At 39.5% G+C, this 27,838-nt stretch overlaps 2 protein-coding genes across 16 annotated transcripts in view; one reads left to right on the top strand and one right to left on the bottom strand.

Annotated features, from left to right (window-relative positions):
- Window positions 1-4,795, bottom strand: part of SKIC3 (SKI3 subunit of superkiller complex) — a 49,320-nt gene extending 44,525 nt beyond the window's left edge. For 3 of the 11 annotated variants that reach the window (XM_087761332.1, XM_087761324.1, XM_087761334.1), the window contains exons 1-7: window positions 4,621-4,715; window positions 4,277-4,375; window positions 3,644-3,822; window positions 3,162-3,259; window positions 2,510-2,653; window positions 1,364-1,455; window positions 594-669 (exon numbers count right to left, since the gene is read on the bottom strand). In XM_087761332.1, coding sequence (XP_087617458.1) covers window positions 594-669; window positions 1,364-1,455; window positions 2,510-2,653; window positions 3,162-3,259; window positions 3,644-3,674 — 441 coding nt within the window. In that variant the 5' untranslated portion in view covers window positions 3,675-3,822; window positions 4,277-4,375; window positions 4,621-4,715. The other 8 variants (XM_087761325.1, XM_087761330.1, XM_087761326.1 and 5 more) reach the window with 8 other exon arrangements.
- Window positions 4,796-4,914: 119 nt separating this feature from the next.
- On the top strand, window positions 4,915-27,724 carry ARSK (arylsulfatase family member K). 5 transcript variants are annotated; one of them, XM_087761337.1, is made up of 9 exons: window positions 6,173-6,193; window positions 7,755-7,857; window positions 11,068-11,197; window positions 13,216-13,375; window positions 16,377-16,659; window positions 20,641-20,812; window positions 22,251-22,475; window positions 25,461-25,685; window positions 25,771-27,724. In XM_087761337.1, exons 3-9 carry the CDS (start codon window positions 11,128-11,130, stop codon window positions 26,043-26,045), a joined length of 1,410 nt encoding a protein of 469 aa, XP_087617463.1. In that variant the 5' UTR covers window positions 6,173-6,193; window positions 7,755-7,857; window positions 11,068-11,127; the 3' UTR covers window positions 26,046-27,724. The 5 variants fall into 5 exon arrangements, with proteins under 5 accessions (XP_087617461.1, XP_087617462.1, XP_087617464.1 ...); XM_087761335.1 differs by lacking the exons at window positions 6,173-6,193; window positions 7,755-7,857 and adding an exon at window positions 4,915-5,058; XM_087761336.1 differs by lacking the exons at window positions 6,173-6,193; window positions 7,755-7,857 and adding an exon at window positions 4,915-5,058 and having other exon boundaries at window positions 13,270-13,375.
- Window positions 27,725-27,838: the final 114 nt, after the last annotated feature.

A 27,838-nucleotide genomic window follows, 5' to 3' on the forward strand; every position in this document is an offset into this window, starting at 1 on the left:
GCTGACAAGAGCCGTGACTATTTCTGCAATGGTCATGCTGACAGGGACTGTTAGAGGGCTATGTGGGCTGAAGCCTGGGTTGCCCTGGAGCAGCTTTGCAAGTCCTTATTGTTGTGCATGGAATGCAGTCTGTAAAACACAGGCAATTGTGTTCGGGTTGTGTACAAATTCCACCTTACCCTCTGGCATGAAGTATCAGGGACAGTCTATGATCACCACACCAGTGAAGGGCTGATCAGACACCTAGAACTGGCCAAGCTAGGCAAAGGACACCTGACTCTCACATACTGCGTGTAAACGTGCATTTGTGATCATGCTTGACTTCTAGAAATAAAGCAGAAGGAAGTTGCACCCTTTCAGCCTGTATACTAATATTCTTTGTCAAGTTTGTCAGTTTAATGGATTGCATTCAAGTCTTACGCAGTGGAAAAGAAAGGAATATAGTTAAAACCAATTCTTTCTGGTAGTGGTCCGCAAGGAGACCTGAAGTGGTCTGTGGCCCAAAGGACTGGGGATTCCTTGATGAAAAGTAGCTAGTTCTAAGAAGAAATTCCCATTTGATCAGAAAACAGAAAGTAAAGCAGTCAACCCACCTCTAAATATTTCTTTTCTTGATGATATAGTTCCACAAGCTTGTTACACACATCACACCATTTCTGCTTGTCACCACTAGAAAGGAGGAAGAAAATCCCACACAAACAAGCTAAGTTTTCCATAAAGTAGTATAACGTTTTTCTAATTCTGACAAATAATTTTCTTAGTAGGTTCAGTTGCCAAACAAATATTTGGAATAAATGCTACAGATTGCCGTAAAAGTTTTCCTCACTGCTACTGTAACTGAGTTTAAAAAAAGTTACTTTAAGGGATTGTACTTTTCTTTTTGAACAATTTTCAAATTAAGGAAACAAATCGAACACTCCAGTCAGGTACAGTGACAGCTGAAGAGTTAGATTTGTTTAGAGCGGTACCTATATGAATCAGATGACATATATTCTGTGATCTCAAAACCAGAGAAAAATAAGCCTACTTATTAATGCAGACAATGAACTATCACCACTAAATGCTTCAAGGCAGTGAGTTTAGACAGAGGACAGAGGGTAACATTACAATTCTCTGAACTACTAACCTCAAGTACAATTATTCCAAGAGTTTTTGCCCTATCAAAAGGGACAGGATCGAGAAACCTTATACAGGTACAAAAATGTTAGTAACAAGAGCTTACCCACTGATACGACAAGGCTTTAAAAAAAAACAAAAACAAAAACCAACAAACCCAAAAACTTGCAGACTATCCTATGTATCAGCAATGGCATTCACTGAACCAGAAATCATAGACTGAATGACAGTATTCAATATTCTTTACCTTTCATAGAGTTCCAAAAGCTTTTGGTAAACATCTGCCAAGTCTCCTTTGACATCTGTTTGGTTGGATTTCTCATATAAATTTGCTAAACCCTTTAAAATAAGATAAAAAATAAGTAAGATTTGATGTCAAGGCTTACGTGTTATGAGAACACTGTAAGTACTGCCTACAAAAATTATTTCATTGCCTTCAGTGCGGTCAAGTGTTAATATAGTAATCTCCGAGCAGAATCTAAGTTGCTACTTCTGTACAGCCTTATGAAACTACATATTTTAAATGAAAAGCTTTCCTCATTTTTTTAACTAATACCAACAACTATTTGAAACCTGTATATATTACATAATCTTGTCTGTATAACAGACAATATACAAAGCACATTAAGTCATATGATATCCAAGTATCATACCATCTAGTAACAGAAAGCCAGAATCTGATTGCAGAACTGAGGAAGTTTCAATATACTTTGAAACCAGGCACCAACAGTGATACTTTAAAGAGCTATTTGTATTGAAAATACTCAGAACTACTAGCTTAGAAAAATACCGATTGTTGCTATCTGAGAGACAGACCTAATATGCAACCTTATGCTTCACAAGTCTCCAAATAACAAAACTGTTATGTTTTAACTATGTATTGTTACAGGCTGTCCTGCACACACCACCCAGCACACCGCTGTTTTAAATGTATACTGTTGTTTTTAAGTAACCACAACAAAATTCAGTAACAATCCACTTGATGCTGGAAGCTGGAGAAATAAGTTACTAGATAAAACATTTTCTCTCCTATGAAAGAAACATTGTCAAATGTTTCTTGAGCTACAGGCATGAAAATTCCTAAGCATGAACAGATTTACTGTACCCGTTTCAATTCATGTTCTCCCTTTCGTGTTTCACTGCTATCTAGTCTACACAAGAAATACAAACTTAAATACACTGGAACTAAAGTTCACCCTGTTACACACATGCACCCACCCATGGCTTTACTTTGGACATGCAAATAATGCAAACCTCACCTACTCCAAACCTTCAGGAGAACTAAGGGCCTCAAGAAAACATGATGCAAGTCTCAACTCTGCTTTGTTCCCATATTTAACTCCATAGTGACACTTTTCAGAGAAAGAAAAAGCGAATCTGAACATTCACGTACCTGCCATGCCAGTAACTGGTTTGGTTCAAGTTCAATAGCCTTCTTATATGCTCCTTTGGCCTGATCAGGCTGCTCTAACTCAGCAGCTGCCAGGCCAATAAAAACCCAAGCATTGTAGTTGTTTTTTTCTTGCTTCAAGACTGCCTAGAAATACACGATTTCAAGTGAAACTGATGAATCAAATGCATCTTATAGATTCACGTGTTGAATTTTTTCATTACAGTTTGGTGAATTATTCAGTATGGTAATATTAGAAGTTAACTCATTTTTAGGAAAAGGCTAAGATTGTTCAGCTTTAATAACCTGAAGCAGAGAATGCTTCATATCTGAACTGTTCTGCCAGTAACTGTATCTGTAGCTCAGCAATTAAAGCACTCCTGTCGAGGTCTGGATTAGAAATGGATTTTATCACTATCATTTAAGACTTAATATTCTTAGTGGCACACATAAGCAAATGCAAAACGGAAGGGGAATAAAGGTTTACCTATGGGCAACTAACATGAACGATCAATGACGTTAAATCTGAAAATTAATCTCAACTATTATGTCAATAAGGTACTCTATGCTCTGCATTACTATACAGCTGTAAGGGTATGGAAACAGCAAAGAAAATGTGCAAGAAACATTAACTTCCAAGTAAAAAATTAATTACCTTGCAATGTTTTAAGGCTTCCTTATATTCTTTATTTCGTATTGCATCTCTAGCGCTCTTTAATGCTGCCTTCACCTCCTTATTTGACATTGTGGCTACTAAGTAAAAAGGACATATAATCAGTTCTTATAAAAAGACATACTGAACTCAAAACATGGTTTATATCCTACTGTAATTGCATAGAGAGCATTTTAAACACAGAAATATAGGGCAATATGCCAAAATGCATACAGCACTAAGAACTGCTGAAACAAATAATATGGTTTAAATTAGTTACTTACGCTTAGCTCCAATGCAGGATTAAGTCAATATTACAAACAGTTAAACGATACAAAGTAGGTATCCCAGAACAAAATTTTGGTTAATGTTTAAGATAAATTTAAATAGGAGGGGAGGTGTTACATGACAGTCACCATAATTACACTCCTAGAAAGACACCCTGCATATAGTTTCTTTTAAAAGAGGCATTACTAAGCAGTGACCTGTGCTTAAGAGGCATATTGCACTGGACATGTGCTCAAGGGGTTCCTGAAGATCAGAGTTTTCCTTGTGTGCTACCTACAGCAGTACCATGGCCAGCGTGGCACTTATGTTCAGGTGGGGTCTGCAATGCTCCTCTCCCTTCATTCACATTTATAGCAGACCCTGCTTCTGACCACAGCTGTAGAGCAAAAAAGAATAAGCATTTAAGGACACATAGAATCACAGAATCATTTAGGTTGGAAAAGACTTTTAAGATCACTGCATCCAACCGTTAACCTACAACTGCCAAGTCCAAGTGTTGCAGATTGTACAGCCTGAAGCCTAACATAATCATGCACTATTTTGATGCATATGGTAAATATTTTGCCTCAAATCAGCTTTAGAAACACCACAGTCAAAACTGCCTGAATGGGATGAGGCCAAGAAACAACACGGCTGGAACAGGCACTGAAAGAGATTTAAAAAGTGACAAGCCAAAGAACAGAAAAAACGTTTTTGCAGCTGAAGAGCAAGAGATAAAGAGTGGATGAAGGGCCTAGAGAGAAATTAGTAATGAAAGGACAAAGTTAGAGGGTGGATTTCAAATATTCCCTCGGATCCTACAAAAAAATAAAGAAATCTGTCAAACTTACATTGCTCAACAGCTCCTGGAGGTAAATTTGCTTCCTAAGAGAGCACGGACTCCTCGATCACCACACGTACAGCCCCCCCAGCCTCAGCTCCACGTTCACCTACAGAGAAAACGGGCACTACGTCAGCGCATAACTGGGCACTGGGAGGCACGGGGCGAGGGGCGACCAGGCCGGGCCGCCGACTGGGCCCGGGGCCCGCGTGGGGAAGCGGCTCCGCGCCGGCGGCCCTTCCGAGCGCGGCCACTCGCCCCGCCGCAGGCCGGGCCGTCAGCCGTCCGAGCGGGGGAAGCCACGACGCGAGGGACCAGGCCACCAGGCCCGCCAGCCCCCCGCCCCACCATCACCTGCCGCCGCCGGCCGCCGCCCGGCGCATGCCCGCTCCCCGCTTACGTCAGCGCAGCGACGTTCCCCGCTCAGCCGCCATTTTGCGTCGTGTGGCAGCTGCCGTGCCTGCCTCCCGCCGCCCCGAGGCTCGCTGGGAGCTGTAGTCCGCCGTGCCCAGGGCAGCGGGCGGCTCCCCAGGTGCGGCGGCGGCGGGTCCTCTGCCGCGGCCGGGCGGCTTTGCCGGCGGCAGGATCGGCTTGGGGGCTGCCGCCTCCCCCCTCTCCGGGAGGGGGGGCGGCCACGGTGGCGGGGCGATGCGGGGCGGCGGGCCGCTGGCTTGGGCCGGGCTGGCGCTGCTCCTCATGGCCGCCGCGCCCTGGGCCGGGGCGAGGCCGCGGCTCGCCGCCCCCGGGGGCCAGCCCCGGCCCAGCGTGGTGCTGGTGGCCTGCGACTCCTGGGTGAGTGCGCGGGGCGGGCTGGCAGCGGGGCCGGGCCGCCGCAGGGCTGAGGGGAGGGAGGGCGGGAGAGCGGCGGGGGCGGCCTCGGCGGCGGCGTTTCGCCTGACTGCGGCCTCCGAGGATGCGGCAGCGAGGGTTTTCCGTGGCTTTGCCCGGGCTACAACCGCAGACCTGCGAAAGTAGGGCTGGTTTTATACTCCACCATCTCCACGAGGTGGAAGGCTTGCTCGGGACGATGAGGGCAGGCCTCCCGCCACGGGGTAGCTCTTGTTACCTAAACCAAACTCGTCATTCTTCCCAGGGGCGTGCTACAGGTTTTCATCAGGTGCATGACAATAATCCGAAACTTCTGCATAGGTGGTTGCCGCGGTCAGCTGTGGCACATACGGCTTGTCACCACAACTTAACGGTGGACGGGGGCATGTCAGCAGGACTGTGGTGCTGGGCAGCAATTAATAGAACAGACCTGGTGCATAAAATGAATGCTTTGCTTTTGGCTTGAAAAGCAAAAAGGAAAGGAAGGTCACTAGACCCTGTTATTATTGCCGTTGTAAATCCTAAGAACGTTAGGTCTCCAGAACAGATGAAATGGAGAATTTCTGTAATTACAGATGAAATGAGTGAGTTAAGCTGTTGAGCATCATATATTGACTTGCTCAGACTTTTATTGGGTATAACAAATATTACAATAAACTTGTCAGATGAGTATCTACAGCTAAAAGGATAAAGGAACCAGTAGGTATGTTTTTATAAATTTCTAGTGGCTTTATTACAGTGATTTATTGATACATTTGTTTTAACCCCCAGACAGGTAGAAAAGATTTTTTTTTCCATTCACAAATAGTAAGCATATTTCCTTGCTTACAGTTAAAGATAGCACATTTAGTGCCCTTTTCTCACCATGCTTCTACCTGCCCACTCAGCATAACTGGAAATGCTTCTATTAAGGTTTTACTTTGAGGAAAGGGAAAGCCTTAATTTCTCTGCTTCATCTGAGCTCTCCTTTCTGTTAAATCAAACATAAGCTCCATGGTATTACTTCCAAGGACTTTCACATCTCATCACTTCTCATTCACTGTTGAGAAATCAACACTTGGCTTCCAGCCATCTCTGAATACCATGCCTGACTGCACAGGTAAGAGCACTTGACTTTTTGCCTGCTGCCTGTCATTCTTGGGATAAATTCTTCCTAAGTATTTGGTAAACATGTATTATTCTTCTTCAGATCCTTTCTTAAAACACATATTTGCTATGATTTCAAAGATAAAGCAATAGCTCCGTATTTACTTTCCTTCCTCTGACTCTATTCTTTGTTTATTTTTATTTTATTTTGAGAATATCATCTCTCTTAACATTCCAAAGTAATGTATGTTTTTTGTAGATAAGAATTTTTCTCCAAATTTTCAGCTTTTACTAAAACTATTATTTACCGATAAGATACCAAATTTGTAATAGTTTCATTCATCAATGGCCAGTTTGTCTCCAGATGCTGGCAGAAGCTGTAGACAAATCTTAGTAAGGCTTCTGTATGTCATCCTGTAAACAAGAAGATTCTCATGTCTATCTTATGGGGATTAGTGACGTAACCCTTACAAAAGGGGGGAGGAGTGGCTGGAGAGCTGTCTGGCAGAAAAGGACCTGGGGGTGTTGGTTGACAGCCACCTGACCATGAGCCAGCAGTGTGCTCAGGTGGCCAAGAGGGCCGATGACATCCTGGCTTGTATCAGGAATAGTGTGGCCGGCAGGAGCAGGGAGGTGATAGTGCCCCTGTACTCGGCACTGGTGAGGCCTCACCTCGAGTACTGTGTTCAGTTTTGGGCCCCTCACTACAAGAAGGACATGGACATGCTGGAGCGTGTCCAGAGAAGGGCAATGAAGTTGGGGAAGGGTCTGGAGCTCAGGTCATACGAGGAGCGGCTGAGGGAGCTGGGCTTGTTTAGCCTGAAGAAGAGGAGGCTGAGGGGAGACCTTATTGCCCTCTACAACTGCCTGAAAGGAGGTTGTAGCGAGGTGGGGGTTGGTCTCTTCTCCCAAGTAACGAGTGATAGGACGAGAGGAAACGGCCTCAAGCTGCACCAGGGGAGGTTTAGGTTGGATATTAGGAAAAACTTCTTCACCGAGGGGGTGGTCAAGCATTGGAACAGGCTGCCCAGGGAAGTGGTTGAGTCTCCATCCCTGGAGGTATTTAAAGAACGGATAGATGTGGTGCTTGAAGACATGGTATAGATGGACTTGGCAGTGATAAGGTTGACGGTTGGACTCGATGATCTTAAGGGTCTTTTCCAACCTTAATGATTCTATGATTCTATGAAAAATGAAAGACAAACCCCCAGATGTTTGTGATGTTTTTTACAAAAACAATTAAGAACAAGGTGCTGTTTCTGAAAAGTATTGTATTTGTGTAGTGTGTATGAAGAAGAATATGTTAAAAGAATCATTGTGTGGCATAAGTTTTTTATGAGATGGATTTGAAGGCAGAAATAGATTAACCATTTTGATTATATCACTGGTAGAGAACAGGAAGAGTTTGGTACTGTTGAAACTAACAGTTTTCCTGGGGAAAAAAGCTTAAGTCCTGCAGGCTGCCAAAAGGTATGGGCTTTCATTTGAAAGTGGGCCTGCCTTTGTTGTGGGTGATGCTCTCTACAAAAGACTTACACCTGTTTTGTCAAGCATGACAAAAATTTTCTTCTCAGTGATGCTGGACTGTGTTTGGCCTCCAGAGCAGTGACTTCATGCTGTTGTGTCACATCAAGCGCTGTGCTTCTCACAGGACTTGCTGATGGAATGTGCTTATAGGTAATTCAGATCCTAAACTACTACTTGAGGTTAACTGAGTGATGACAGGCTTTGCTTGCAATGCAGCTCAAGTTCCTGGATGAAATGTGCTTGCTTGTGTTACTCAGAACAATTGTATTGCTTCAGGTACTTCAAAACCTGCAAGTCCTACACAGTTCTAGGAGAGCAGATTTCCAGAAATAGCTGTAAAGCTTTCACCTTCTCAGCCTGTTAAAGAAGCTTACTTCTTTCACTGAGTAGACATGTCGCCTGTCTGTCCAGTGTCGAAAGAATGAACTCTTGTCTCCAGGTGTTCAAACAATATCTTGGAGAAACTTGTGAATATGTTGACAGAATGACACATCAGTCATGTACTTTCTAAAGAGCACTTTCAGCCCAAAGTTCCTTTCAAGTTCATATTGCAGATTACAGCTTTATTTGCAGTTTGTCCTACTGAATGCTTGTTCTAGTTGCCACTTGTAGTAGTGTACAAAATTAGGTGACCAATCTTTTATCATATTCTGATCTCCAGTGTCCCGGTTTACTGTGTAGTCGTCCATTGCAACATGGTGCTGGGATGCCACAGTTCACTCTCCTGGTGCCAAATGAAGTGATTCTCTCTACAGCGCCATGTTATCGAATAGCATTTTCTGCCAGAAAACAAATGGAGGGAATTGTTTTCTTCTGCATGCAGTCTCTGTGTTGAACTCTAAAGAGTGAAGAAAATTACATTAGTCTTTGACTGTGGACTTAGTATATTAGCAATGGCTGGGTGGCTAGTGAAGTAATGAAGTGCTCATGCTGTAAGGTTAAAATATTTTAAACAATGACAGAAAAATTCTAATCTTAAAATACTTCAGTAATTTATAGGAGTTATTTCCTACTGGGGAGCACAATTATGCTGTGCTTAACTCTGTTTTCTGGGTTCTTTCTGAAACATTGCAAAATCTGATTATGTGCAGTATTCTTTGTAAATTTTCACTTGGATGATTAGTGCCTACCACTGGGGAATTATGGGTAATGGAAGCAGTAGTAACAGCCTGTAAATTTTTCAGGTTTGCTCTCGCTTATCTTTGATGTTGTTTTTTTTTTTGTCCTCTTACAAATTATTCCAGAAAATTAAACTGGTAAAACTAAAGTGAAAATTCAGAAACACATCTGGTAATGTGCAGAAACAGCATAGTATGAAATTGATAGGAAGTCTTACGTTGTCTGATCTGTATTCTTAAATGCTGAAGACAGAAAGAAACTATTGTTCTTCCCACGTGAGCTTGCCTGGTGTTTCATATAGGAGAATATTATGTTAAATACAATGTTTGTTTCAAACAGTTATTTTCAAAACAAATACAGTCTTTTAAAAAAATGCATTTTCTTAATTGAAAACTGTAGAGGCTGGTAGGTCTCAGAACCCATGCATCCATCTACCTGTTTTCTTGTAAGCTAATAGCATTTTTCTGTTAGCCTTTGGAATTTTCATTGTGACTCAGATGCCTAAGAAGTGTTTGTAGCTGTTTCAAATGTACCATTATTTAAAGGTGAAATTTCACAGAAGGTAAGGCCTTGGTCCTGCATCCCTGGAACTGTACATGTTCTTAACATTTTGAAGTAGATGATCGGAGGTCTCCATCTGAAGCAGTCATGGAGTTTTTATTAGTTGAATAAAACTACCTATTCAGTATTAAGAGAAGGTAACTCCTGTGATTCACTGTTGGTCATATCTGCTGATTTTTGGTTATGATTCAGTAGGAGCAAAGTGGTTGTTCAGTTGAATACTTTCTATTGAAGAGGTAATATCTCACTAAATAATTGTTTTCACAATTTCTCACCTAACAAAAAAATTACAGTAAAAGTCACAGTGGAATTTTGTACTTAATGCCATGTAATGATGACTGTTAGCTTCAGCAGACACCAAGAACCCATTGTGCCAAATGAGGCTTGCTCAATGTATGATCTGGAAAGCATTTTTTGTAGGCTGCTGATGCTGATAGGCTGCGTATGGATACATAGAAGTTACTGCATGGTTACAAGCAATCACGCACCAGCTGTTTTGTTGTGGTTTCTCATATAGAAACTACTCTCACTTAATAAAAATAATTTAAAGTAACTCGGTAGGGTGGTCCATTGCCCATATATGGATTAGAGGTAAGAATTTGCATCCTGGCATTTATTATGCAGAGGCTGATGTGGTAATTTGTACATTGTCTTTGGAACAAATGAGCCAGTAGCTGGTGAATTTGTAACTGGAGTTTGAGAAACTTTCCTGGCCTTCTTGTCTGCGTACTTATGTGCTCTTGCAAGCTAAATGCTGTGCAAAACACAACTTCTAAGCTACCCATGCTTTAAGGTGTTTGCGCTTCTGTCAGAAATCTAGAGGAGGGTTACTCAGATGTCTACATCTGAGTAACGTCTCTGATCGGGGGATCTATTAAAACTGTGCAGATTCACTGTGAACAGTCTCTTTACCAAATAGCCAACGAGTAAGGCTGGGGCTGAGTTGAGACATCTTACTAAACCAAGGAAAGACATGCAAGTGACAGGAAAAGACAGTGACCTGAAACAGGGAAGTCTACATGAAACCTGGTTTCACGCTGTCATAGTTTTGTACAGTAAAAGTACCAATTCAAAATCTTGGGTCTTTTTTAAATTACTGGTTAAAAACTGTAGCTAAAGAAATAGGTAAATGAAGAATCAATGAAGTATCAAAAGGGAACCATTGCAAATGGCATTTCAGTGGGAGAATAGCCTTCCTTCAGCTTGCTGATCGCTTTTCCAGTCCATAGTTTAAAATAAGTTCACAGAGATGTGGTGTGGATAAACTTTTAAAAAGAGGAGAAGGATGAGGGATCAGTTTTGGTTTCACAGAAATATGTACCAATGCACACATCTGCATCAGGTTTCAGACTGACTCCTTTTCATCTTTCACCATACCTGTCCCTGTTGAATGTGTCATGGTAGGTCCCTAGTCCTGCAAGAACTGGAGCTTAGAATATGTATAGCAATAGAAAGGAAGTAATTTTACTATGAAGAAGTCCAGTCATCTTTACACTTTTTCATAAGTAATCCATTTTATAATGATCTAATTAAAGCTTCTCAACACTTTATTTTCCATACCTGAGTAGAATTGGCAACATTTGAGTAATACAAGTTCGAGGTAACAAATCTATGAATTAATGCAGCCAATCATTTGGGTTAATGCCATTTACATACTGGCTTTTTTCTGTTTGATTCCAGGACGGACGCTTGACATTTTACCCAGGAAATCAGACTGTGGATTTGCCTTTCATAAATTTTATGAAAAGATATGGCACTGTCTTTCTCAATGCCTATACCAATTCTCCAATTTGTTGTCCTTCCCGTGCAGGTAGGACCAAGCAAAACATCCGATAAATGCTTGTATATGTCAATTTAAATATGTGGTATTGACGGGAAATTTCAAAGGATTGAATTTGGGGGAATTTGCTTTGTTTTTCAGTAAGACCCACTTTTTTTAGTTTGTGTCTGGGTTTATACAGTATTCTCAAGTTTGATCTGTTTCTCATGCTTCTTCCTTTCTTTTTTTTACTCCCCTTCTTCCAGCTATGTGTGAGCTCCCAAATCTTTTTGCAAACTCCACTGAAGCTTCAGTATTTTTTAAAAATCTTCAGGATTTGCAGAGAAATTGTCAGTTTGTCTACTGCAGTGCCAAAGCTGCATTCAGAACTGCTCTCCATTCCCAATAAAGAGTTAATAAATTCCTTTCCTGTTCTCAGGAAAAAAGTATTAAATAATGACAGCTGAATAAATTGGTGGCTGCCTTCTGATGACATTTATTCCAAACACTCCATTAAATGCATAATATATCCTTCAGTAGCTTTAATTGAATGCTTCAGTACTTTTCTCTACTTGCTGCAATCATTGTCCTGCGTTCATCTTCACACTTGCAGAATTTGCTGGGAAGTTAGAAGGAAGCAGTAGTCTTGAATCAAAAGTTACGTCCTAAAACATTTCTAGCCCTTTCAGTTGTTGCAAAGACCTTCCAGAGGTGATGTAAATGAAATTTCATCTATAGCTGAAAGGGAGATCTCCCTTTCTCTCAAGCATACATTGGAAGAAGCAACCTGTCCTGACTGCAGCAGGCACAGGCTGTCAAATTTAGTGTCAGTGTTTAGTATTCCATTTATTGATAACCTAGTCCCCTTTTCTGTTTCTAAAGGTCACATTTTAAGTGAGTGAGATTACATGAATGTGCTATCAGTCTTGTTTTCTTTTTCCTGATTTTTGAGTCTTTCAGCCAGTCTTTGTTGCTGAGAACAATAACCTTGTGTTAGGTTATTTAATTTTAAGAAGTTCGGTTAAAATAGCAGCTAGTGCTCCCAGTGAGGAAGAGTCTGCATGATGAATTCAACAATTCTATTGAATTCTGTTTAGCATTTTAGTGGTCCATCAACAGCATTATGACCACTGGTCAGTCATCACAAGCGTAGCTCTGAACCAGCAGGACATCTCTTGTTTAGCCAGTAGCTTGGAGACCTGGAAGAAACTGAGGGTACATCTATTGTGGAGGTGTCAGGGATGATACTAGAAGATATGGTGGGAAGGAGGACTTTGGGGTGGGGAAAGTAGGAGTATTGCCATGGTATGGGGTTGAGGTTGACACACTGTTAGTGCTTACAGGATATTTCTATTGCTTATAGAACAGCTTGGTTTCGTTTTAGGGTTCCCTTTGACTCTAAATTAGCATTGGCAAGAGTGAACAATTCTCGACAAGCTGCAAAGACACACAGGAATTTGCTAATAAAAACTGTCCTTACAGTTCCTTTGCAACTCCCCTTGGCTTCATTTCTTCTTGGCCTCTTCTTTAATAGTCTCGCTTTGTTTCTACAGCTGGTAGTGAAGCAGATTACCTAAAAAGGATAAAACTGAGGGCATATAGTATTTATAGAAATAATACACTCTAGTTCCCTCCACAAACATACTTAACTTTAAATACACATTAAAGTCTAACTGAAGTATGGGGAGATAATACTCTGGAACACATGTAAATACATGACTGTTTCATCAGGATCTGTACTACCATGGCATTTTCTTTCTGCAATCAATAAGAATATTTCCTGATCTACAGAAAACCTTGATTTAATGATTGCATAGCACCTGGAAAAATGGGACCTTCTTCTGAGGATTCTTTTAGTAAAAGCTGTTATTCGTATTGATGATGAAAATAAGATTTGGAAGGGTAATACTTTGTATTCCCTTCTCTCTTGGATCACAATGTGGACTTTTTACCTCTAAAATAATGACAAGATTGATCCCTTCTCAAGTATATTCAACTTACATTTAGATAGGAAGTACCACTTACTTGTCAAAAACCGTCTCTCTCTGTCTCTCCCCTCCCCACCCCAGCTATGTGGAGTGGTCTTTTCACTCATTTAACAGAATCTTGGAATAACTTCAAAGGTCTAGATCCAGATTATGTAACGTGGATGGATCTCATGGAGAAGCATGGCTACCACACACAGAAGTATGGGAAATTGGACTATACTTCTGGACATCATTCAGTAAGGTAATCAGGTAGATTCTCCTGCTTTGAAATGGACAGCAGTGAATAAATCATGTAATGGTCTGGCAAGTGGTTTCTGTCTCTGACTGAAATGGTAGTAGCTTTAATTTAAAAGAAATTGTGTTAGGAACCTAGCAGGGGTCTGTCCTGCAACTTTATGCAGAAGCAAGCATATCCCATGCAGATGCACTTCGGCTTTTATCTATAGCTGGAAGGTGAATATCAAGACTCTGGTTTTGCCCAGCATGAACGAAGGTTATTTTTGATCATTGGTATTGCTCCCTAAGTGAAATTCATGAGCCATTTTTGCCTTGCCTTGAGACTTCCTGGCTTGGTTATACTAGCAGTGTAGGAAAAGCAGAACAAATAAACGTATTTGATAATACTTATATCACCATCTACCATCACAAAACATGAGGTGATTTTTTGTTTTTTGAAGGCCATATGTTTTCACAGACTTGTGCTGTACTTCCTATGCTGTAAAGCTTTCTTTAAAAAAAATCTGACTAGAATTACAGCAATTAATGAAAAATACTTAAACATTTAGAGACTTAACTCATTATGTTCAAAAAATAATAAGTATAATGTGTCTGGACAGTTGGGACAAAATATGGTGTCTTCCTTCTGTGTAGTTTTTGTGAAGATGCACTATCTACCCGATTAGTAACGATGTCTGTTGTTGAAATAATAATAAAAAGTAGCTTCTTCTTTGATATTAAACAGGTTAGAGTTACTTAAAATTTCCACACTTCCCTCACTAAAGTGAGCAATTGGAAGTTGAAACGTCACATTAGTAGTGAATAGTATGTTGCATGTACACACTGTTTTTTATCTACGAAATACTTTATAAATAGCATCCACTTCAGAATCTGGCCAAAGTAATAATTTCCTCTCCAGTTTAAGACTGTCAAAAAAGAAAATAAAGCTTTTTTCCCTTTTTCCATATGCCAGTTCTACACTGGCATTAAAAGATTATTCAAATGCAGGCTTATAGCAAAAACTTCATGTTTACTTACTTTACCAGGCAGTGTACATATTTGTGTACTGCTGATGCTTCTCTCTTGTCTCTGTCTGCAGCTCTTCTTAGTAACTTAGCATCTAACTGAACAGATGGGTGTTCAACCTCTAGTTTTTTCTTTGATTTTTTTTTTTCTGAAGACTGCATTATTCTGCATTATTCTTAAAACTTTTGGGTTTTTTTTTTTTTTCCACTAAGAAACAATTACTTGTACAAGGTACTAAAAAGTCATCTGCTTTAGTATTATTCTGTTTCTTTGTGCTTGCTTATATGAATGTTGGGAAAATTTCCTCTCCATCAAGAAACAACTGACCATTAAGATAAATGCTTACAGATGTTTATATTGTTGTAGTGTAGGGATGGTTTGTTGTTACTGCCTCAGGCATTTGTGCTTTTCAAAAGAGTGTAGTCTTAACAGCACACCATAAAATGCCAGTAACAGACCATTCTTTGAGAAAGCAAAGGGTCAGATTTTGTTCTATGTAATGAAGCAAGACAGACATGATTCTGTGGGTGCATCATTCTTAAGCATATCTGGAATAGATTTTAGTAAATTAAAATTACTCTGAAAAATGAAAATTATCTCCAGTATTATACAGACCCTTACACTTTTCTTCTGAATCACTTTTGTGCAGAGAAAATTCTGTGTTGTCTAAACAGTATATAGTATACACTCACTCTGCCCTTCACTGAGACAGAAGAAATGTTTTATAACATTGAAATCTGTTTATTTCTAATCTAAAGTCACTCCAGGTTCAAATAAGAGCAGCTCTAAGTAATTCCAGAAGTTTCTGGCTGTTCATATGATAACTGGAACAAAAAGGTGGCACTGAAAAACAGGTTGGTTACCTATAAATGTCTGGATTCCAGAAGTCTTGCTTTCATTTGTCTGAGCTGAAGACCGCAGATGAATTCTGGCTTCAGTACAAAGGCCTTCACATGGGGAGTGCAAAGCTGAACCAACAGATAGTCCTTAGTTCTCAAATAAATTTTATTGTGTAGGAATTAATGCAAAGAAAACCTTAATGTGAGACTATATAGGAGAGGAACATAATTTTTATGCTGCTTAACTTTCTAGGTTGGTAAGCTCTGCCAACTCACAATCTCATACCCACAAACATACTCACAAATACTAAGATTCGTGTTCAAGTAGCCTGAACAGGATTGCGAGCATATGATAGGGCAAAGGATGTCATCTCATGAGGTCTTTCCTATTTTTCTGTTGATTGGCAATGATAAAATGGCATTTTGCATAGGTATTTTACACTCTTTAGAAGTGAAAAGTTGCTATGGTGTGATACTTTGCCTTGAAATCTTGCTTACTTCAGTCTTCAGGAACATTAGGAAAATAGCCTTTTTGTTTCCTTATTGTGGCTATCTTATTGTATTCTGTTTTTCAATGGCTCATAGAGTGCACGATGACCTGGTTGCTATCCTGCTATCAGGATGCTGCTGACAAGTACAGGGATCTTAACACCAACAGACCCTTCTTCAGTACTGACCTGTTTTGCTGATGTTTGCTGTTGCAACCAGAATGTTGCTTCTAAAGGCAGCCTCTCCAGGCAAGTTATTTAACCACAGGACTTTTTCAAATAACAAAAATCTAAGGCCCTCTTTACCAGATAAATAGTATACCAGATAAATAGTATGTGAATCCATGCCAGACTGGGGAGCAGGGTCAACAAGGTGGAGATGCTATTTCTAAATATTATTTTGTAGATATGAGAAGAACCATTCTGACATGAAGTTATAATAAATAAGAAAGAAGATTCAGAAGCAGAAAAAAATGGCTAAAGCTTTAAGTATAAAATAGATGCACCATAGCTTGCACCATTGAATAACAATTATCCTTTATGTAGAAATTACAAATAGATTGCAGCTACAAGTATAGGGGAAGTTCTTCAGGAATTCTTAACTCTTTTGTTTTGGAGGAAAAGTGAAGAAAACATTTTCCACCGAGTATGTATCTTGTGTATATATTTTCAGTAACCGTGTGGAAGCCTGGACGAGGGATGTTGACTTCCTGCTCCGGCAAGAAGGGAGACCCATGGTAAATCTTACTGGAGATAAGAAGCATGTGAGAGTGATGGAAGCTGACTGGCGGAATACTGATAAAGCAGTAAATTGGATAAAGGAAGAAGCCATTAACCTTACTCAACCGTTTGTTCTTTACTTGGGACTAAATTTACCACACCCATATCCATCACCCTATGCGGGAGAAAATTTTGGATCCTCTACGTTTTTAACATCTCCCTATTGGCTTGAAAAGGTATGTGAAGATGAAATTTAAATATAATTTTATTTATAACTCTACTTATTTTGAACAGTAGTTTATTCATCGTGTGATTTTCCCATTCAGACCCAGTTTTGATATTTCAGTACACAGTAAGAAACTACTTGGATGAGATGTTAGACTTCTGATTTAAGGCTAAGCAAATAGAAGTGAAGAATTTCTCTGTGTTGTAGGAAAGGGTTTGTTAGCTGTAGTCTCTGAATCAATAAAGAAATTTGGAATTCAGTGGCTAGAAACACATTAAATGGAGAATGAAATTGTTGCTATACTTAGCTGTAATTTTTTTTCAGTAATGGTCTGAAGTTTATTGTTTATAACATTCTGTATTGTGCTTGTTATAAATAATGCTATATGTAATCATTCTGTCTGAGTTTTATAGTGAGAGATTGACTTTTCCTACAATATGAACCTAGAACATGAAGTAGTAAGACACAGCAGAAATCTCTTTTCTGTTAACTTGTTTCCATGCTACTGTACCTTTTCAATGTTTTTAGAGTGCAGAAAAGTCCCATTATGTCTGTCTGTGGAAAGCTAACAGATTGCACTCCATTGCAGAGAAGAAGTAAATATTTTTTTTTCTGTCTTGTGTGGTCTCCAGGTGCCATTATCGGTCATAAAAATTCAAATGTGTTACAACAGCTTTCACTGCATAAAGGCATTAAGATTCCCTGCAGCTGAAGAACTGAGAATTAGATTCGAAAAGTCTTTATGCTTACTTAAAAAAAAACAACCCATATGCAATTTATAGAACTCACTTGGCCTTTTCTACTGGGGAACTGCAAAATCTCTTTATCTAGGCATGACAAAAATACTAAGACTTAGAAAAAAGGATATACAAATGAAGGTTGAGAGATGTGAATTTCTTTGTAATAGTGAGGGTTGTGGGTTCTTCTAGGAATGGTGGGAAGTTTGTGGGGAGAGGAAGAGCATGGGGGAAAAACCTTCATTTGCAAAAAGCAAAGATCTGGCTTGGATATTAAGGAGAACTTTCTAGGTGCTAATTGCTAGGTTAGAGATGTCTTGGGAAGTGGGGGTACCTTTTTTCAAGTCACAGACATCTCTGACAAATTTTTGTCATCCTTAATCCAGTTAGAATACTTAAACTTCATAGTTTGCCGAGGTCCTTTCCACCATTATGTGTACATACTCAGTTTTGTGAACGACACATTACCGTTTATTGACCATTCTTCTGGAATGTATCTGTGTTTTGGCCATGGAAGAAGCAGTCTGTGAAAATGACAAGAGATCAATCTCATGAAGAAGTTTGAGTGCATAGATGAAGAACTTGAATTAAATTGTATGTTTACTGGGGAGCTAATACAGAACAGAGTATCAACATAGTACGTTCATTAAACCCCGTGTTGCTAAGCAGATGGTCCCCTGTATTTTGCACAAGCTGGCACTTTTTCAGGGCATGTGGCTGCTTTCCTAGCTGTGAATTATGACAGACAGACAGACAAAGGGATTATGACTTTGTGAATCTGTAAAACTAGGTTGCAGTCCTGTAGAAAAGTGTTCAGTCTCCTGATGAATTGTGGATGGAGAGGGAAACTTTTTGCTCCCCTTATGTCTTAAGCAACTAATAAATACCAGTTGAGGAGTCAGAATGTGATGTTATGTAGCCAGGGACCTTCAGCAACAGGAAGATGACTGAAGCAGTTGTCTGCCATTATTTTATCTTCCATGATTTCTTCTTGCAGCCTATATTCTATGGGGCCTAAGGAAACTTAGGCTTTGTTATGTCTGTTTGACTATTATAAAGCCCGGTTTTTTCCCTATGGGCACTTTAACTCTTGCTGTCTTACCAACTCTTTAGAAGACTTAATACATCTGCCAGATAACAAGAATATTGACTGTTGTGGGAGGTGGCACTCCGTGGGTATTGAAACACATGGCCCTCACAGCACTGGTGGCCAAAGATATACCATGTGCTCAAGAGACAGACACCATGCTAGTAGTTCCCCAGACAGCTCTTAGTTATCCATGCCACACCTCGGGGCAAAAGCAAATGGGGTTCAGCAGGGATTGATACTTAAATTGCTACACAAATAAACAGGGATGTAATGCTTCTAGGGACAACTTTGGTCTGATTGCTTTTGTGCTGCATGGAGCCCCTTGGACAGTAAGTGTCTCAGTTATTTTATCGGGAACCAGTGCTGCCCATGGTTGGGGACAGCCCAGTAGCGGAGCTGTGGCTGCAGCCCTGGAAACATGCTGCACAGGCACTGGAGTTGCTGTGGCATAATCTAGGCATCAGCTCTGTTTGTTAGAGAAGATTTTCAGAGGTAAATGAGAACAACAGGTGTGGTTTTAAATTTAAGTTTTCCATACTGAGGTTACATCTTCTCTGCTTTGTGGTAATTTGTGCTTTAAGTCTACGGTATAGAAGTAATTAATTGTTAAATGCAGCACTTACTTAAGGGAATGCTTACAAGTGTAACTGCCTAGGCTAAATGTGTATGTCAAACTTTGAGGCTCTAAAGCTGGTACTGCAGCACACAATATCTGTGAGCATGCCAGTTTGAACATACAAATCTAGCATTATTTGTAATTGGTTGGCGTCTACTTTTCAGTTTCAAACTGATCTTAAATGAATTGACGTCTGTAGAAACAAATAGAAATGTATTAGAAAAATGGACTAATGTAATGAATTCTTTTTATCAAGATGTGAAGACTTGACATCCACTGTCCTGGAGACCTTACCAGACTTCTGTGTTGTTCTGTAGGCTCGCATAACACCCAGTCTTCTTGATACATATGGGTTTTGGTCATCCTATAGTTAATGAGACACTGTTGTTGATAGAGTGAGAGTGCACTTCACTCATAAGAGAGAAGCAGCAATATGTTTATTGATAATGAAGTTTGATAGTAAATGCAATAGTGGTTTAACAAGATTCGATGGCAAGGTACCCTTAATTATTTACTGCATAGGGGACAGGATCAGACAAGACTGTCAGGGAGACCCTCCCATTGAGTCGTGAGGTTCAGAAAGGATCCCCTTGCTTTCTAAACTCCTTCTCAGAGAGGAGTCTAGGTGTGGCTGGATCCAGTCCTAGTCCCAGACTTGGTCAAGGGTTTATGTCTAAAGGAGTATATGTGCACAATCAATCCTTTATATTACTTAGCTAAGACTACAAAGTTTCAGTGCACTTGTTCCCAGTTCTCTTCCCAAGTATCTGATGCAATGAGGGTGTTCTCAACTTCGAGGAGTAACCTTGAGAGGCATCCCTACTCAAGGGAAGATCCCAGCATGCAGCCCACTGCCATGCAGGAGAGCTCAAAGGGCTCTTGGGCTGCTCACTATTTATGGGGGTAAGATGGTTGACTTATAGTCATATTTGCATATTGACTGCAGATGCCAGTTTCTTCCAAATCTGGCTTGAATCGGCACAGACCAGCACTGTCGTCAGGAGCGTGCATTACTATAAATTAGCCCTTGGCTGTTCTGTGGTAATCTGTCTCCCCCAAATCCACCTTGAGCCTTTAGCCGGATGCAGCCATCAAAACCAGGTGCGCCCACCATGGGCACCACTGGTGGTTATCACTTGATCAGAGTTAGGGGAAAAGGTCGGTGCCGGGTGGGGAGCGGGGGGAGTGTACCGCCACAGACACTATGCCAATACTTCTGTACTTACCCTAGAGTACAGTTCTAGAAGATTGTTCTGTGGTATCTCTCTTAAAAAAAAGATATCAGCTGATAAAGCACATATTTTTGGCTCCTAGCCTTAGTTTCTAGCTGATTTTTATAGCGCTCTTTTAACATGACTTGATACCTGTGGAAGCAGAGGGGAAGTATGGAGGAGGTAGCAGTACCATGTAACCGATAAGCAGCTGGTGTTTCCTGGACCACAAGTTGAGAACTGTGAATTTATGCTAAAAAGTTTTAAATTAAATCTGTTTTTGAAAAATTTGTTTAATTCAGTTGCTAAAGTAATGTTAATTTCCTCTTATTTTTAGGTAACTTATGAAGCTATTAAAATACCCAAGTGGTCTTCTCTTTCAGAGATGCATCCAGTAGACTATTACTCATCTTACACCAAGAACTGCACAGGAGAGTTTACAAAGCAAGAAGTGAGAAATATTAGGGCATTTTATTATGCTATGTGTGCGGAGACAGATGCCATGCTGGGTAGGTAATGTTTCATTATACAGTGGGTTTTCTTGTTCTGATTTTTTTAAGAAAATGCTGATAGGGCTGGTCTTCTGGGGAAAAAAAAACACAATTCAGATCTGGGTGTAAGTCACATGGATGTTGCTTAATCAGTCTATATGATAAATAACGGGATAGCTTTTAAGGCTATTGCAAGGTGAATTCAGAGCACTCTGAAAAGTAATGACAACCACCAGTCAGAGACCCTGTAAAAGCCCAGTAACTGCAGCAAAACGTTGCTTGAGCCTTGTACAAGAGGAACTAAACACTCTTTGAAGTGCTAACTGAAAGAATGGAAACAATTGTGAAGGGGACAGACCAGCAAAGCAATGCTGGATGGAAAGATAAATTTTAGGGCATAAGCAGTTTTCTTGGAGATTGATTTCAAATGCATAGACTGGATGACAGCTGTTACGCACAGACGAAACAGTAAGGTTATCTTTGAAGTCTCCCTTAGCAGCATATTATTGAAAGTTAAGAAGAAGGAAAAAAACCCCACCAAACCCTAATTAGGCATTCAGAATTCTTCCTACTTTGCAGTAAGGTCTACATATATAAAAATTATCATGCAAATTGGTCTTCATTTACAGTATTTTATTTCTTAATTTGAAAAGTGACCATGAAAGAACAAGAATTTCCTTGCATTCTAATATGAAATTCATTAATAAATAAGCTGATCTTTTTAGCAATGTTAGAATGATAAAGTGACTTAAAAGACACAGATTACTCTTCCACATTTTATGAAAGAAAAGAGATCAACAGGAGCTTGACAGTTTTAGGGAATTCAGGTATTGCGAAGTGTCTGCACTAGGGTTTAATTTGGTGATGTATTTTAAGTTTTTAACTAGCCTGTTTAAACAAGAATCATCTTAGTGTTTTAACATTGAAGATGTATAAGCGCATTGCTTCATTACCGACTTCATAGATCTTGGCCCTGTCTTCATTGCACAAATGTATGTGCGAGGGGCTCCTGTGGGGATACAGGCACAGGAAGGAGAGACTGCCACTGATCATGTGTGAGGTGGATACTGTCAAGAGTCCTTCACCCTAAATGTAGTGTCAGGGCTTCTACTGGCCTATTTTACTTCTGTTGAAATAACTATTACTAGTTATGCTAGAAATTAAAGTGATGATAGCAAAAATGCACCTTGTCCTGTGGTGCATCCTTGCCTTTTGAAGTTTTCCATGGTTGCTGTTCAGTGCCCTCCACACTTCACTGGGAGCCACACCCCTGCAACATATTGACGACTGTATGTTGTTCTGGGCTGAACGCTTTGGGCTCTGCCTTCTGTGGCAGAGAGAGGAGTTTACAACCCTCCGTCTAGGATTCCTCGGGGTTTGCAGGCTGCCTTGCAGGTACGGAAGTTGGAAGGAATATTTTGAAGGTATCCTTTTCAGTATCTTTTTCTTGTTGCAGGTGAGATTATTTCAGCTCTGAGAGATACTGGGCTTCTTAAAAAAACAATCGTTATATTCACTGCGGATCATGGAGAACTTGCTATGGAACACAGGCAGTTCTATAAAATGAGCATGTATGAAGGAAGTTCCCATGTTCCTCTTTTAGTTATGGGGCCAGGTGTAAAAGAACGGCAGCAAGTACCAAATGTGGTATCTCTTGTGGATATATATCCTACTATGCTTGGTGAGTTAAGTCATTTCAAATGAATTTTTTTTTTCCCAGTTACTATTATGATGATGCATTTGTATTATAGTGAGAATTATGTCCGCACTTTGTGAGGCAATGTAGTAACACAACAGAAGATAACAATTTATCTGTGGAGCATACATACGGACTTAACACACAAAAAATGGATCTAAAAATTAAACAAAGGAGCTGATGATGTTTCTTATTTACTGTCATCAACACAATTACAGTGAATGACTACATATAGGATTATTTGTTATTTTAAAAAAGGTGATAAAAGAGAATCAGATGCATTTTAGATATGAATAATCCTTGCTAGCCTTCATATCTAACAGTTTACTACAGAAATTAGGGTCTAAATGCATCCAGAGATCAGATTAAACCTGAAAGGATGGCAGCTTCATTAGCTTATCAAAGGAATGTCCTTTATGAAGGGTCATGTGGAAGAAACGTGATAAAGACTTCGTATAGGAAATGTACAATTGATCTGGGCAAGCATAGTAAGAAACGATAATGGATATCCATTCTTACCTTCTTGGATATGGAAATATTCATTCTGGGGCAGAGAATCAAATAAAAAGGACTGACATCAAATTACTTACATGCAGGTGGAACTTACTTTTAAGAGTGAATTTTTGAACAGTTGCCTGTGATAAAGCATGCAAGAGATGAATCTCATTGGAACTAAACATTAGGTCAAGTCGCCGTTCTAGGCTTTGTCTGGGATCTTTTAGGCTACCAATCAGAAAAATGTTCTTTTTGAGGCAGTCTTCAAAGCTCACTCTTTAAGAAGTGTCACGTGTACACTGCAATTGCCTGAGAGAACCTGAGGCAGTAGATAAAACTGTACTTCTATCAGTAAAAGCCTGTGAAAAATCCTTTTCTATATTGTTTAATGTTGATTTTCTAAAAACAGAACAAAAGATATTTATCTGCCTGTCTCTTCTCAAAACTTTTGAACCAGTTATATCCAGGATCTGAGTACCTTTCTCTTCCAAATTATGATATCAAATCTTTTATATGAAGTAATCTGTATTAGATATGGTTCTTACACAAGTTGTGGTATGATATGCAAAGAGTTAAAAATCTCTGGTTTTCTTCTTTGTGCCTTTTCTCCAAATAACATAATTGGTCAGGTGGTTTAACATCCCTCTTTCTCGTTCTTTTCCTCCTTTTCTTTCTTCACAGAACTTTGTGTTTATAAGTCCTTTCCTTCTGTTCTGGCAGTTCCCCTTTCCTGTAATCTGAATGTCAAAAAAGGCACATACATCAAGATGAATGTGAAAACATGAAGAATCATCTCTGTCATCTATTATCTCTTCAGGCTGCATGCTACTGCTGACTAGTGAGGAAACAGATTTCAAGTCTTTTTTGTGATAAATGTAATCCCTTTGCTTTGCATTGTCTCAGGGCAATAATCTCTCTTAAGATGCCATCCAAATGCTTTGCTCAATACTTCCTCCTTTACTGACTTTGAGATTAGATGCATCCTATAGCGAGTGTGGTAGAGATGTTTTGATTCCAGCAGAATCTATGCGATATGGATAACTCAGCCAGAACTGCAACAGCTCTTCCATTTTTAACAGGGTGTAGCATAAGCTTTCCTCCAGACAGCACTGGCTTTGTTGGTCTGGGTGGAAGTACCTTTGGATCTCTGTTGGAAAAGCAGGAGCTGCTGAAGGTGCCAGCCTGGAGCATTCCTTGCATGTGGAGAATGCAGTTACTGCAATCAATAGCATTACTGGTTTAGGATGACAGAAGAGGAAGGCCTATATCCCTTTTTCATTTGTTCAAATGTAGTATGTATTTGCTCAAGTTTTTAGCCCACGCACTGGAAGCTACTGGGTTTGCATGTTACAGGTCTTCCTAGTGCTTAGTCAAATGCTGGCCTCTTTATTTACTAGAGGAAGAACGACAGATTAATGACAGGCATATATGCTGTAGAAACAGAGGAGAAAAAGGAAGATACATGCTGATAAAGGAAGAAGTCATCTATGGGCAATCTGTATGCGCTGAATATCACCACTCAGCATAGAACAGAAGATAAAATACTACCACCATGCTCTGTGAAATGGGAAGTGTTGAATTTTGAATGACTGTATATTGTGATCAGTAGGGTGATTAAAACAAGCAGTACTGTCATACCCTGTTTTTAGGACACACCAAAGTTTAGTTGACATCCTTGGGATTCTCAGCTATGTTTTTCAGAATGTCTCTGAGAGATCTTAGTATTGACCTGATCTTTGGGAGCTAGAGACACTTGCGATGTAAGTTGATACTGAGGAGCGTATTCAAGTTACAGCATCTTCTAGGGGCCATCTAGTAGGCTATAGAGTCATCCAGTGTTTTCCATGTGTGCACTGTATTGATACCACCTCTGATGTCATCTTTGTCTCCATCCCTACCAGAGAAGCAAGTGGCCCTGTTCTTCAGTTTCCCCACCAGTTATAGGTGATAACCACCATGGCCACCTTTTGTAATGTGTTTTGTAATTCACTGATGAAGAACGCTAGATAGGAGCTTAGTGCTGTTATTATCAAAGAAATGAATGGTTAGACCATGTTGGATATGGAGCTTTTAGAGTCCTTTCATGCTATGACAATCTCTTTCTCCTCCCTGACGTGGTCAGAGCAGAAGAGAAGGGTATAAAACCATGATTAAAAAAAATAAAAAAGCACCACCCATCACTGGAGGCTATCGCGATTGGTTTTAACAAACATCTGTTAAAGATTGACTTAGACAGACATAGCTGGTACTGCTTCTGATCAAGATGGTGGGCAGCTTGGAAACCTTGGAAAGTTCCTTAAGGTTGTTTTTATTATGTGTGTATCTTGGGGTTCCTGTGTTCTACAAGGAGAATAATTAGGAATGCATGTTCTATTACTGAAATAGAATTTATGTTCAGACACCTGTAGCATTATGTCAGGCTTTTTCAATCACAGTTACTGCAGTAGCATTTTGACTTTGTCTATTTTTGCTTAGATATAGCAAGAATTCCTGTCCCGCGGAACCTCAGTGGGTATTCTCTTATACCACTGCTACATGGAAAGGCTGAAAACGAAGTGTCACCCAGAGCGCCTCGGCCGTCGTGGGTGTTGAGTGAGTTCCACGGATGCAATGTGAATTCTTCCATGTACATGCTTCGAACTGGCAAATGGAAATATATCACGTACTCAGATGGCCATTCAGTACTTCCACAACTGTTTGGTATGTTACAACTTTTATGTCCTAACTGACTCATTAATTCATCTAAGTGCAAACTGGCTCTTAACTGACTTTTTGTTTGTTCCAGACCTTACTGCCGATCCAGATGAGCTAACAAACGTTGCCATAAAATTCCCAGTAATTGTACGTTCCTTGGACAAAACACTCCGCTCTATAGTAAACTATCCAGAGGTTTCTTCTTCCGTTCAGGAGTATAACAAAAGACAGTTTATCAGCTGGAAACAAAGTTTGGGTCAGAATTACTCAAATGTTATTGCCAGCCTTAGGTGGCATCAAGACTGGTTAAAGGAACCAAAAAAATATGAGAATGCAATTGACAAGTGGCTTAGTCAAAGTAAGTAAATAAAAACAACCTAGATTTAATATGACTGAGGATATGAAAACATTCTGCATTTGTAACATGATGCTGTATTTCAAGTGTTAGAATTACTGTCTTATATAAGCTATTGAAAGCAAAGATGCCAGAACAATTACGGCTTTGTATTAGAAAGCCAAAGCATTTTATATATAACTAGCCAGCACAACAAATCTAGATTTTTATGTGTTACAGTGCTGTAACACTTAAGTATATGTAGGAAGGATAGTACATAAGTACTAATTGCATGTGTGGAGTATTTAGCTAGTTGCAAAAATGCAGAATATTAAGCATTAGAACTTAACAGGAATTTCCAAGGACAGACTACAGCAAGGATTACAAAATTGAGTGTAGTGGGATACCAACTCCAGTGGAATGTGCTGGAGCCAACTTTCCATCAAGATGGATTTTAAGTTTACAGTGAATACACATTCATCCACCTTAGATAAGCTGTAGTGGTTAAAATATAATCAAAAAGTTAACAACTAGTATTGGTCTGAATGTAGATGCAGTTTATTCAAGTACTTTGTCAGCATTCCTGTTTTATACGTGATTGACTCCCGTCTTTTCAAGATCTGCCTTCTAATCTCTTGCTTTTGGATCTGGTACTTATCATTCCTTGCTGTTTAAAATTTCTTAAGATGCATAGGCTACTAATTGAACATGTGTGCAAGTGAAGAGGAATCTGGTGTCTGTTCACTGTCAGAAATTAAAAAAAAACTGAAACAAACCCCTCTGACCAAACCTGTGAGTAGAGCAGTTCTCTGAAAAGGGATAGTGTGATTTGCATAGCTTAAGATGAAAACTGCTTGAATAAATCTCCATTATGCAGTTAGATTCTGCGGGTAAATGTGTTGATGTGCGTCAACGAGTGGAGAACTGGAATCTGCAGTGTACACAGAGGAGATGCAATTGAAGCTTGCAAAAAAAAGTTAACATAAAAATACTATTTTACATTTTTCCAGGGATCTGATAAAACACAAAGCAGTTTTGGAAGAAGGTAAGGTTTAGCTAGTAACTCTTCTGCATAAGGAAAAATGTAATTGTAGCAGCACTTACGTGTGCTTATTGATCACAGTTGTTGCTGCTATAGTAACAATTCAGAATGACATTATACCTCATACCTAAATGTTTTCTGGAATCTGTAATGAAATACTCAGCAGTAGCAATAAGCTAGTAAAAATGAACATGAAAAATACGTCTTTTCTGATGGCTAAGCACTCTACATGCATTTTGTAAACTACTTACCACACTAGAATTAGGTACATATTTATGAATATTTTATCTGGTTTATATTTTTGTGTTCATAGAACATTAAGCCTAACCTTATACTACTTACCACTATGGTAGCATTTTTTCCTTTTTTTTTTTTTTTCTTTTTTTTAATAGGCAAGGAACAAATTAATAGTTAAACCTTCAAACACTGTAGCACATGTCATTATAATTCCTGCTAAAATGAGTTCAGATAGTGATGAAATAATTTCGACAAAAAACACGTCTTAGCAATGTAATGTAAAACGGCTGCATAAGAAAAGAAAATAAATATATCCATATGAAGGCTCATTTAGCAGGGAAGAGAATAAATAAACTGATCACTTTCCAGAGGTCTAGACAGAATGCAGTACATTGTACAGAATATAGCAAAATAAAATTACAGTGAACTGGATGTGTTTTGTGTGTGTGCTTTTTTTAGTGACTGAATGTTTAAGCAAATTACTAGAAAATGCTTAAAGAAATTGCTAAGGAAAATTGTGTTTTGTCAGTTCTCTGGATGCTGCTT

Source organism: Nipponia nippon, unplaced genomic scaffold (genome assembly GCF_047370975.1).
Source record: "Nipponia nippon isolate SJK-2023a ecotype South Korea unplaced genomic scaffold, ASM4737097v1 scaffold_24, whole genome shotgun sequence".
Classification (NCBI taxonomy): domain Eukaryota; kingdom Metazoa; phylum Chordata; class Aves; order Pelecaniformes; family Threskiornithidae; genus Nipponia; species Nipponia nippon.